Source organism: Sarcophilus harrisii, chromosome 2 (assembly GCF_902635505.1).
Source record: "Sarcophilus harrisii chromosome 2, mSarHar1.11, whole genome shotgun sequence".
NCBI lineage: Eukaryota > Metazoa > Chordata > Mammalia > Dasyuromorphia > Dasyuridae > Sarcophilus > Sarcophilus harrisii.
Window position 1 is genome coordinate 268,155,735 of NC_045427.1, and position 12,374 is coordinate 268,168,108.

Genomic DNA, 12,374 nt, shown 5'->3' on the forward strand with positions numbered 1-12,374 from the left:
TCCTTTATTTCCTTTTATTATAATGCCAAATGTTATTTAGGTTTCAGTCATTTAGTAATGCTACACTGAACACATCACAAGGCTTCTGAAAAATTCCACACCTACTAGCCTCTTCATTTTCATAATACTCATATATTTGTAGACCTTTTTCCCCAAATTACACTGCTATTTTAAAAAAATCTATGTCTAAACATAGTTTAAAAGATTATGTCGCTATGAACATAAACACTCTTCCACGTTATTAAGATTCAGAAAATCTGGTTAAAATTCCTTCAGCTTTTAAGAAACATAAGCAGCTTTGGGATGTAGTGCCTGACACTAACTTTTTAACTAATTCCCTTAGAGGGATCATCTGCATTAGTGAAGATATTTGGTTAAAGGTAGCACCTTCAGCAGCTTTTCAGTACTTGAGCAGTCAATCTCAATGTTATTAAGCACTGAAGGTCTGAAATGGCCCAAACCAAGGATTTTCAACACAAAGAAAGTATAACATTCACCCAAATGATTCCTGAATCACAAGCAAGGAGGGGAGAAACTCTTCTTACTGGGACTGCTGTGTCAATAGTGGAAAGCTTTTATTTGGTAATGACACTCATGCTTTTTACTTCTGAGCAGCAAGGAAAGCTTTTGAGGAGAGTAGGGGAAAGAAGCTTGGGCAAAATGGCTGCCTTTTTTCAGGCAGTGAGTCTTCTGTGTGAAAAAGATCAGCATTCAACTTCAAAAGAGAGGAGTTGCCAAGTTCTAGGGCTATCTGTGGAAGGTGATAATGGATGGGAGAAGAAATATGAACACCCTAAGAATTTGATGCGCGTCTCTGTCTATATGAATAGTTCATAGAAGATATGGATTTCAACCAAAATCTAGACCTATTTTGATATTCATAATAATTTAGGACCAACAACATTTCAGCTGAAATATGTGATGAGTTTTTTAACCTACTTTGTGACAAAGCTTGCTTCCAGGAGCAAGGGTATTGAAGGAAAAGGACCGGCAAACAATTGCTTTCTTTAGATCTGTGTCTGGGGGGTTTATAAATTATAAACCTTCCACACCACTAAGCTGTGGCCAGTCTAGAATAACAACGTCTGTAGAGGCTAGAGTCTACTTCTGTCCCTTTCTATTATTAGGGAATAGGGACTGGTTCAACATTTCCCAAAGGCAATAGTCTTCTTTTTCATTCTTTCTTATTTCGTAAGAAAACCTACTATGTAAAGGCTAGATGCAGTTAGTATCTTCCTGAAAGGACCCAGAAAGAATTATTTTCTTTCTTTATCAGCTCAAGGGCTCCAATATTAACCCAAGATTTGTTTCTCCATTTTTCTCTCCTAATAAAATATTTTTTTGCCTTATGAATATGTTTTAAAACAACAGATCAAGTACAGTACAAACATCTTTAAAGAGTACAAAAATAATTTCCCAAGTAAGCAAATAAAACTTTGCACTTCAAATCAGGCCTTGATTCATTAAAAATCTTAAACTTCTCATGAGAAAAATTAACATTTAAACCACTGCTGCTTGGCCAAGCACTCCACCACACAAGAATATGAAATATCTCCTCTAAAAAAGTACAAAAAGGACAAAACCACAAATGTGGAACTTCAATTAATTTAAAGCCCCAATCAGCAAAGAATAAATCCTTCGCAGATCTAATTACCAGAGCTCTCGGAAGACCCAGGCCGACCAGCCAATCTTCCCCGTGTTTGAACAGCTTGATGAACTAGGGGACTGATGGATATCAAGTCATTTTGTTTAATTTATAAATGGATTTTCCCCTAATACTTAAATTATCATCAGTACAACACAATGAAAATGGGAACATTCTGAATGCAAAGTCTATAAGAGGCCTGGAAGGAATCCCAATGAGGAATGTCACCTCTGTTCATTCCTCTATACAATTGATCTAATTAAATACTGAGGGTGGAAAGGCAGTTTAAAATGTAGCCATTACTGTTTTCTTTTTAGCCTTAATTTATCTGTTCACATCTTTCAAGTACCTTCAGATGCTTAAAAAAAAAAGAACCAAGAATTCTGCATGTGCCCAGTATTTTTCATTCGATACAAACCTATTCATAGATTTTGCTGAATAATAAATAAGTACATTGCATTTAGCCACTGTAACAATCCAAGAAGAGGGTATTCTAAATCAGAACCTTTTTTAGTCATCTGAAAGAAAAAAACTAAAGAAACTAATGCCTTTTGTATGTATTGTTCAACCAAAATTAGATCCTTGCTATTATACTTATTAAAATGTCTCTTTATTTTCAAATCTCTTCCTGATTTAATTACTGCATGGAACTGAAAGCCTTGCACAGCATTGTTAAATACCATTAGACCTATTTATAGTCTCTTCACACCAGCAACTTGAGCTCAATCATTTGGTAAAGGTCCTGCCCGCCAACCCACTCATTGTGATTGCAATTCCCACCTGGCTCAGGGGTCTCAGACTGAGAAGATGAAGACGCTGAGCTGGCTCCATCCTCTGCTGTCCCCTGTGAGAGGAGACCTCGTCCGGGCGGAAGCTTCATGCCCAGCTGCTCTGCCATTTCCACATGGTCTCCTGGGTGGACATAGTCAAACACACTGCTGCCTGTCAGTTCCACCTAGGGAGACAAAAGAAATGGTGGGAGAGGAAAGAAGGAAAAGAGAAGGGTTACTTGCTTTTTCATTTCCAACTCCAGGACACTATTAAGTTAGGCACTGAATAGAAATGCAAATCTGGCTCAGTCCAAGAAACACAGGCTATATTAGCAGTCAGCATAGACTCAGTCTTGATTAGAGCTTGGGTGTGGGTTACCGAAGCATCAATGAACCCCAAAGAAAATCAGGGTGTTTCTATACTTAGGTGCCAAGTATTTAATCCTATTTAAAATGGGGAGGGGGGGAATCCTACTAAAACCTTGGTTTTTAAAACTAGATTAGTGGCAATAAATATCTGCATTCATGTAAATATGGTCCTGGTTTATTTCAGCTTTCTTGGATGCATTTTTATACATGTAGGCAGTACAAAAGGCTTATTTCTATGTAAATTTAAATGCATAAAAAGTGCTGTTTAGGAATATATGAGAAGACATAATGTTTTCATTAAATATTACTCATTAGCTCTGTAATCACATGGAGAATTTTCCACATGAAAAAGGTCAGCTTGGGTCTAAGCCAGGGAGTTTTTTTTTTTTTTTTTCTGCTGGTATCAGCTTGTTCTGACTTCAATCTAATAAAATAGATTTTTTACAAATCTCCTCGAGGATAGTTTTTATGTTCTATTTTGTATGTGGTTAAGCTGCCTACCAACGCAGAGCAATGAATGTAAGAATGCCAGAGAAGTCAGATTCCAGCTGAAATTCTGTATGATTCATCAATATCAGAGGTGGCCCCAGTTTGGATTATGGGTTGTATAAGGGGGTATTTGCTGTTTCTAGGATTGGGCTAATTTCAGTAGACTTCTATCCCCACCCTTCATCTTGTACCACTCATTTTCTTTCAAGTACAATGATACTGCCAAAGGAAATGCACTGGGGTTACAGGTACTACAAAGAACCAAGAGGCATCAAAGCAGGACGAGAAAAAGCTGTTTCCTAGATCACTAATGGATTTTTCCTGTCCTGAGTAGTAGATCAGCTAACACAGGCCATGGAAACTAGCTGTCCTTTACAATTTTTCACAAGTTACTTGGTTGGATCTCCCATGAAATAATCAGATATACTGGAAAAATCCAGTATAGAGTGAAGGGGATGTTGGGTCACATCTCAGCTCTGACACTTATTACTGTGTGATTCTGGAGAAATAACTCACCCTCTCTGAGCCTTGATTTCCTCATCTGTAAAATGAATGGGTTGGATTAAGTGATCTCCACCACTGGGACAATTCAATGTTCCCTAATCTTGTGACCTTTCTTTCCTTTCTTTCTCTTTCCTTTGTCATCCCTCCAAATTTCAATTTGGCTCTTTAAAATCAGGCAAGTTGTTACAAGGGTATCCAGAAGCATATCACTGCAAACCACCGTGTTACATAGAACTCCCAGTCCTCGTAAGATCATCACATCTACTTCCAGACACTGTTTGATTAAAATCTTAACAAGCAACACATCTCCAACATCTGTCAATTAAAAGCAGGACAGCCAAAGAAATGAGGAACCAATTTCAGTTTGGTTACCAATTCTTCCTGAAAGAAGCTTACATACTTTTTGCCAAAAATGAGATATATTCTCTAGACTATTAAATGACACTGCTATGATATTATTTGTCTACTGACTATATCATTTTACAATAACTATTTCATTCATCTGGTATTGTTACAGAGTCTAAATCAGGATTCATAAGTGATCAGTTCCTCTCCTCTGGGAGGGAGGGATTACATGTAAATAATCCCTTTAATGTACGCATTGCCTCTAAGCGTTTCACACAGCAATAAATTGGTAAACTGAATTTGAGCAATTAAGAAATTAAATGAAACTAATAAAATGTGTATTTTAATATTTCTTGATGGTTATTTTGTTTGGGGATTAGCGAATATGAGAAAGTAGCTCTCATCGTGCATGGAGGCAAATTGTAGCACTTTAATAAACTATTTCTGTCAGTTTCCTCAAACTCTATCTTTTATTTAATACCACAGCATGCCTTTCGGCACAGGCCACAGATTGTGATAAGCTGACAATGTCGAAGTGGAAAATACTGTAGATTTCCTGGGTTCCTGATTATTAAACATTCACTCAGACCTTTCTTAGTCTCCCAGCTGCTGATACCTTCCTCTCAGACTGCCTTCTCTGATTCTGTATGTAGCAAATATAGATGGACTCTCTCTCCCATTAAAATGGAAGCTCCTTGAGGTCAGGAACTGTTTTTGCTTCTCTTTGGAGCACAAGATTTGACACATAGTATACAGAGATACAGATGAGAAAACCAAGGCAAACAAACAAGCTCAAGTAATTTGTCCAAGGTCACACAGCTAGTAAGTGTCTGAAGTCAGATTTGAACTCAATGAAATTATTCTTTCTGATTCCAGATCCAGTACTTTATCCAATATGTCACCCAGCTAGGGAAAAAGAAGTTATAAGTAAATGCTGGCCAAATGGCAATGATAGTAACTATGATAATAACCAATATTTACACAGAACTTCAAGGTTTACAAAGCCTTTTACATATGATATCTCATCTGATCTTATAATAACCCTTTGAGGCTGATACAATGATTACCCCCCTTTTACAATAAACATGAAGCCTCATGGGAAAAATTAAGTGGCTTGCTTATGATATTATAGCTAGTGAGTGTCAGTATTCAAGTCCAGTGATCTATTCATTATCCTCTTTAGCTTTAACAAAGTGTGGGGGGGAAGAGGAAACAAATTCAAAAAAGAGTTCAATCTTGGGGAGAGGGGCCAATGTTCTTACCCTATATACATGTACCTTAACATCATTCACTTTAGTTATTTTCTATTGAAACGGCCAGAGTAATCTATATATATATATATATATATATATATATATATATATATATATATTGCTATGTTTGATGGGGAGATTCAGAGGAGAGATGATTATATTTTACCCATAAAAGGTTTAATGTCATAAGGTTTAGTATTATATAAGTAAATTTTTCCAGCATCCACAATCATTTACTCAGTGAGCAGAATTCTAGGTAGATAGATTTTATCTACACTTGCATTCCTATTCGAAGCATCCCTGAATCCCACTTATACAATAGGCATATGATCTGTGTGAGAAGTCCTGCTTCACTCCAGGAGGGTAGTGAATATGCATGGAGTCTCAGAATAGTAAAATCCAATATTTATTTAGCATCTTAGGATTTGAAAAGTATTTGCCTTACTTTATTCATATAAACTTGATAACAACCCAAAGAGGTAGGTGTTATAAAAATGATTATTTCCCATTTTACAGATGAAGAAACTGAGGGTCAGAGATAGTAAGTGACATGCCTATGGTCACTCAGTTTTTAAGTGATAGATCCCATACTGAAACTCAAATATTGCTGATTTAAGTCACAGTATCATAGATCCAGACCTGCAATGATCACAGCAGCCATTTAGGCAGTTAAACAGTGCAAGCAATATAGGTTGAAACTAGAATTAGAAAGATTTAAATTCAATGCAAATAGACATTCCAGCTATGTGACACTGGGGAAGTCATTTAACTTTTGGTTATCTCAATTTCCTCAACTATAAAAGGAGATAGTAATAGTACTTACTTTGCAGGGTTGTTGTGAAGATAAATGAAATCATATTTATAAAGCACATAGCATATAATAGATACTACATATTCCCTTCCCTAATCTAACCAACTTATTTTACAGTTAAAGAAACTGAGTATCATGGAAGTTAAGTGACTTGGCAAGTTCATAGAGGTAGTAAACTTCATAGGCGGGATTTGAACCCAGACTTTGTAATTCCAATGGTAGTACTCTTTTTACTATGTCGTGTCCCACTCTTCTTTGTCCAACATTTCAAGATATTACTCATAAATAATAGATGGCAATGATAGACCATTTTCAGGCTCAAAAAAATTCATGCACACATATACATACAACTTCATAATGTACTAAAGTTCTTATGATGCTTATTTTACAAATGAGGAAATTGAGGCACAGAGAGAATTAAGTGATTTGCTTTGTTATTAAGTTAAAAAGGTTCAGAGGCAAGATTTGAACTCAGGTTTTTTCTGATTCCAGATGTAGCACTATTCACACCATTGGTCTCTATCTCCATGCAATCTGATCGGCTCATGAGTTGCTTTTGTTCTCCTCCCTCCACTCTAAGCTTAAACAAAGATATATTGATAGGTAGATCTTTGCAAAGGAATTTTATTCTCTTTAACTAGAACCCTGGATAATAATCTAAATAATCTTAAAGAAATCTAAATAAACTAAACTTTTCCCCCTCATGACCCTCTTTTGCCTGAGAAATTTTCATGTAACCCCGAAATTTTATAGATATATAAAATAGGTATACAAATATCAGAGCTATGGAAAAAAAAACTTTTTGATTCTTTGCTGCCAATTCCATACATTCTGAATTCAGTTCTGTTGTTTTTTTTTAAACCATCTGTGTGTTTTTTATTAAATCAATTACCCTGTTTTAACCTCACTTATTGCATAATTAAAACAAGGAAGTCGGATTTTAGGATATTTACAATGCTCTATATCTATAATTCTGTAATCTTAGAAAGATTGGGGCCAGAGAACAAAACAAAGTAGAGCTAGTCTTTCCCAGAAATCAGGTTCCAATGAAAGTTCATCCCCAATACCAGTATCCTATATCATTATCTTGAGAAAATCTTTTCTTCTAGTCCAATCCCCTCATTTTACAAATGAGGAAAATGAAACCCAGAATGGGGCAGTGAAGTCAAAATTTGCACTTACATCCACTTATGCTAGATCTAGATCTTTATCCTCTGTACCACAATGTCTCCCAATTAAATTCAACAATATTTCTTAAGTACTTTTTACATACAAGGTAGTTCAAGTTGTTCTTGTTTAACCACATCTGATGCATTACAATGCCATTTGAGGTTTACTTGGCAAAGATAATTGGAATGGCTTGCCATTTCCTTCTCCAACTCATTTAAAGATGAAAAACTGAGGAAAACAGGGATAAGTGACTTGCCCAGAATCACATAGCTAGTAAGTGTCTGAGGCCAGATTTGACCTCAGGCCTTCTTAATTCTAGATCTGGAGCTCTATCTACTGCACTGTCTAGCTGCCCAAGTAGTTATATTTCAAGTAGCCAGTGCCAAAATTCCTTGTATACTTTGATATATCATCATAATTGTAGCTTCATGCACCTGTACTGAACCAATATAGCTTTTGCTCTTTTGAATTAATTATATAGTAAAAGAGAATTCTCTAAAAAAACAAAAAATCTGGCAGCATTTTGGGATTTGGGATCACTAATGGCTAGTGCCAAGCCTGGATCAGCACCATGGACAGTGTCTGGATGCTGCTCATCTTTCTCTAATTCTATTATCTGCACCTACAAAATCTGCTTGCATTTATACTCCGGAGCCCCACTACAGAGATGGCTCTCTTACAGTGTTCTCTGTTCATTTCTAAATGAAGACACTAGAAACTGAATCCAAAAGTCTCATATTTTGAGAAACTCAAATTACATCATTCAACAAATAATTACTAAATGTATTCTGCATGCTGAGCTATCTAGATGCTGAAGGGAGACATAAAATTATCATAAAATTTGGTTTCTACTCTCATGGAACTTATAGTCTGGTATAGAGATGGAGAGAGGAGAGAACCTAAAGGACCCAAAAACTTAATATGAAATCAAAATATTGATTTCACTGAAAAAAATATCAATGACACTCAAGCAGAAGCATCATCTTTATGGTCATGTTGTGGACACTTGACTCTTAACTTTATGGAATATAATGTTTAGGGTTTGTGGTAATTTTACAGAAGAAACAGTGGAAGTTGTTGGGTTTCATAAAGCAGAGCTTCTGGATTCTGTGTAATTTTATTTTACTTTAATAAACCATGTAGTTTAAGAAGAGATTTCTGAATTATTCATCCCTCTACCCTTTCTTTTCTAGTTTGCAGATTTCTAAAGAATGAATAAAGGAGGCAGCATCTAGTTTCTCTTTCCTCTATGTCCAGCTGAATGCCTAACCAACTTCCCTCCTGATCATAAAGAAGAGAAAGGAGATCAAGAAATGGGCCCAATGCCAACTGAAATGCTGGTAATGAGCTCTGCGATGGAGACAGAATGTCAAACTTAAATAGTGAACACACAACTTTACAGTCAGTTCCACAGTGGATGCTATTAAAACAGTAGCAACTGAAACAAATACCCCCTTAGGAAGTAGAGAAAAGAATTTATAATTCCTCTGTACTCCCCTCCTTTCTATGGTGCAAATGAGAATAATTCTGTCTAATCTCTGACCATAATAAGCCTCCATCCTAGTCCCACACTTCACTGTAAAATTTTTGGAGTGTTTTACAATTTTTATCTCATTTTATTCTCACAACAACCCTTGGAGATAGATGTTATTATTATTATCTCCATTTTATAGATGAGTAAACTGAGGTAGACAAAAGTTAAGTGACTTGCCCAAGATCACATAACTATTAAATGTCTGAGACTGAATTTGAATTTAGGATTTTCTGACTGCTGGCCAGGTGTTCTGTCAACTATAGCATCCAGCTGCCTGTTGGAAGAAAGAAATCATACAAATGGAGCAGAAGGAACTCATTACATTCTACCTTCAAATATTAAAAATATATTTAAAAAATATATTCTTTACACTTGCATTTGACAATTCACACATATACTTCACATATATTTCTTGCTACCTGTTTAGAATTTATACCACCAGGTAGCATTATGCTCATGTTTCACCTGACTGGTGCCTCAATTCATTGTTTGGACTTCTTTGCCAACAGTTTTCCCACCCTGAAGATATCTCCATCCTGAGGCCCCATTTTCTTGACTGGTAACCCCCTCACTAGGATCACTAATTCAGGAACTTCCCCAGTCAGGCATCTGCTAAACCCCCAGCCCCCACTCTTTGGACCTCTCTTCATCCTCCTTCTCTCTTCACTCTTACTTTTGAGTCATATGCCAATGTTTCACCCTCAACACTTGTCAACTAGATCTGACAAAGTTGGGTTTGTGTAATGCTTGTAGTCTTGAAGTCTTTTTGAACGCATCCCCAGGCTGCACTACAGTCTCTATCTTTCAGAACCAATTTGGGCAGGTTTTCCAGCTGTTGGCAGGACTGTAGCTTGTGTCTCAGTCTGTCCTAATATCCTCGTTATTTGATTTATAACATAGCTCCATGAAATCAAACTGTATTTCCTCCTTACTTCTTTAATTATCACTTCAAATCAACACCAGAAGAAGATTAGAAAAAAAATTCTAATATCAATTATTGGTATGATCTTCTATGCTTAATTATGACATAGACAATGAAAAATTATAGCTTTTTCCCTCCTAATATTTGCTCTTCTGAATAACAGAAAGAGTATTCTTGTGACCCTCATCTCTGAGATAATGGACAAGTGTAAGGCTTTAATTTAAAAAAATATATGCAAACATTATTCTGTCTTTTTACATGGAATTAATTAAATAGGACTTCATTTGTTACTTGAGGAATTTTGAATCATTTCCTTTGTATCTCAGAACAAGAAAATAAAGCATGACTTATAAAATATTTTGGACTTCCCCATTCAGTTTGACTTGAGGCCAATTGCTATTGTTGTTTCATTTGTGCCTGACTCTTTGTGAACTTATTTAGAGTTTGTTTGACAAAGATATTGAAATAGTTTGCCAGTTCCTTCTTATTTTACAGGTAAGGAAAATGAGGCAAACAGAGTTGAGTGTCTTTCCCAGGGTCACATTGCTAGTAAGTCTCTGAAACCAGATTTGAACTCAAGCTTTATGACTGTAGGCCTGACGCTCTGCCTATACATAGGAATTCTGAGACCAATATAAAACATCAGAGGCATCTTTCATTCTTTATTTTAGAAATAGAGCAGCAATTGCTTTTGTAGTAACTGAGTTCTAGAACAAAGCATGCATTACTAAGTGATTATAGTCAGAAAGAGATTTGTTTTTCTTTACTCTCCATTCTCCACCACTTGCTTCATCTCCTACAAGTTTCCCATGAAAAACTGAACAACCATCAACCCCCTCTCTCATGACCCACAGTCACCTATAACTCACTTCTTTCCCCAAAATCTATTCCACATTCACTTAGCTAGTATATAATTTGCAAATAAAATACAGTTGATTTGATAAGTCTGAATTTTCCCTGACTAAAAAAAAATAAATGTGCTATACAGCAGTTTGAACTGACTTTTACATGCTGGGTCATTGTATCCTGCTGGTAGATAGGGTGGGGGACTAATTTGTCTTTTCATACATCAAGCAAATATGTCAACAACCTTTGCGTGCTCCCTGCAGTGGGCAATATTTTCTAACTACGGTACTGTACTAACTGTGACTCATTGAATTCAGGACTCCAGAATGTTTTCTTTGATAGAAAGGGTCCAGTACAAATGAGCAAAGAGGCAGCAACATTATAAAGTCAACTCCAAAGAAGTGCATCTTAAGTGGATGCTTTTAAAAGGGGAGATTATGAAGTTTATCTTAACTCAACAGGAAGAGCCAGACATAATTTTATTCTTCTTAAAAATGAATATTTTTCCTATAAAGATTAATACATAGAAGAATGGATATTTTTAAGAAGCTACATGAGCATACAAAAATCTTTTTTTAAAATTCCATCTCAGGGTAATAAATGAGCATCTACCATGTAGGGTAGGAATTACTGATTGCTTTGTGAGAAAGAACAATCTTTCATATGCCAGTGTTTTGAGATCTTAGGGTAGAATACAAGTACTGAGCTCTTTCTGGCTGGGCTCTCTAATTCACTGAGAATCCTAAATGAAAAGAAAGTCATTGGGTATCACCTGTGTCTAGAGACTGTTGGGTAAAATACTGGATGAAACATTACTCCTAGGATTAGGAATATATGTGTTCAAATCCATCCTGAGATACTTACTGGAATAAAATATAAAAAGTTCAAGAGATATAGTTTCTGAGTAATTGATCATTTTATTAATCATACTAAGGGGAAGGAATTAGTGACATTTTGGAATACCAAACACCCCTCATCGAATCCACTCAATATTTATGTGCCCTTGGAATAGTGATTGTTCCTGAAAATGACAATTAACTTTGGTTAAAAAGTAATGATAGAATGATTATAATAAGCTTATTCTATTCTGATCATTCAGTCCTAGTCATAGAAACTTATTTATATCTATATAATCCTGTGTAGGGTAATCTAGATAGAAAGGTGGATACTGCTTTCACTTAGATTTAGGAATTCATCAATTCACCTAATCTACTTTCTTTATTGGAACAAAATTGAGGAGAATGTGAGAGAATAAAGAGGTAGAAAGGGGAAAAATTCTGGACCTTTCCAATAGTAAATTATTAATATAAAAAAGAAACATTGATTTCTTTCACTAGTTAAGCAAGTCCCTTAACCTGTATTTCAACTTCCTAATCCTAAAGATGGGGATAATAACCTAACTCTCATGGTTCTTGTGAGGATTGAATTAGATAATATTTGTAAAGCTTTTTGCTTTACTTTTTTTTTCAAACTTTAATGCACTATATAAATACTAGCTCTTACTGGTGAGAGGCCACCATGATGGTGTCTAATGCCTTAGAGATCTAGTAGATAACAATAATAGTAATAATAACTATTATTATTATTAATATATCTAACAGAGATCAGTCTTGCTGATGCCAGGTCCAGTGCTCTATTTTTGTGCACTAAGCACCCTTCTAACATATGAAGCTTTGAGGTCTGCTGGGAGATACTGATTTGTGGGTTGGGAAACAC

General features: G+C 35.7%; 1 protein-coding gene across 5 annotated transcripts in view; it reads right to left on the reverse strand.

Annotated features, from left to right (window-relative positions):
* The window catches only part of NPAS3 (neuronal PAS domain protein 3), a 1,088,682-nt gene that overhangs the window by 175,018 nt on the left and 901,290 nt on the right, over positions 1-12,374 (reverse strand). For all 5 annotated transcript variants that reach the window (XM_031949273.1, XM_031949272.1, XM_031949275.1 and 2 more), the window contains one exon: positions 2,426-2,600. In XM_031949273.1, the coding sequence (XP_031805133.1) occupies positions 2,426-2,600 (175 nt within the window). The remainder of the gene's footprint in view (positions 1-2,425; positions 2,601-12,374) is intronic.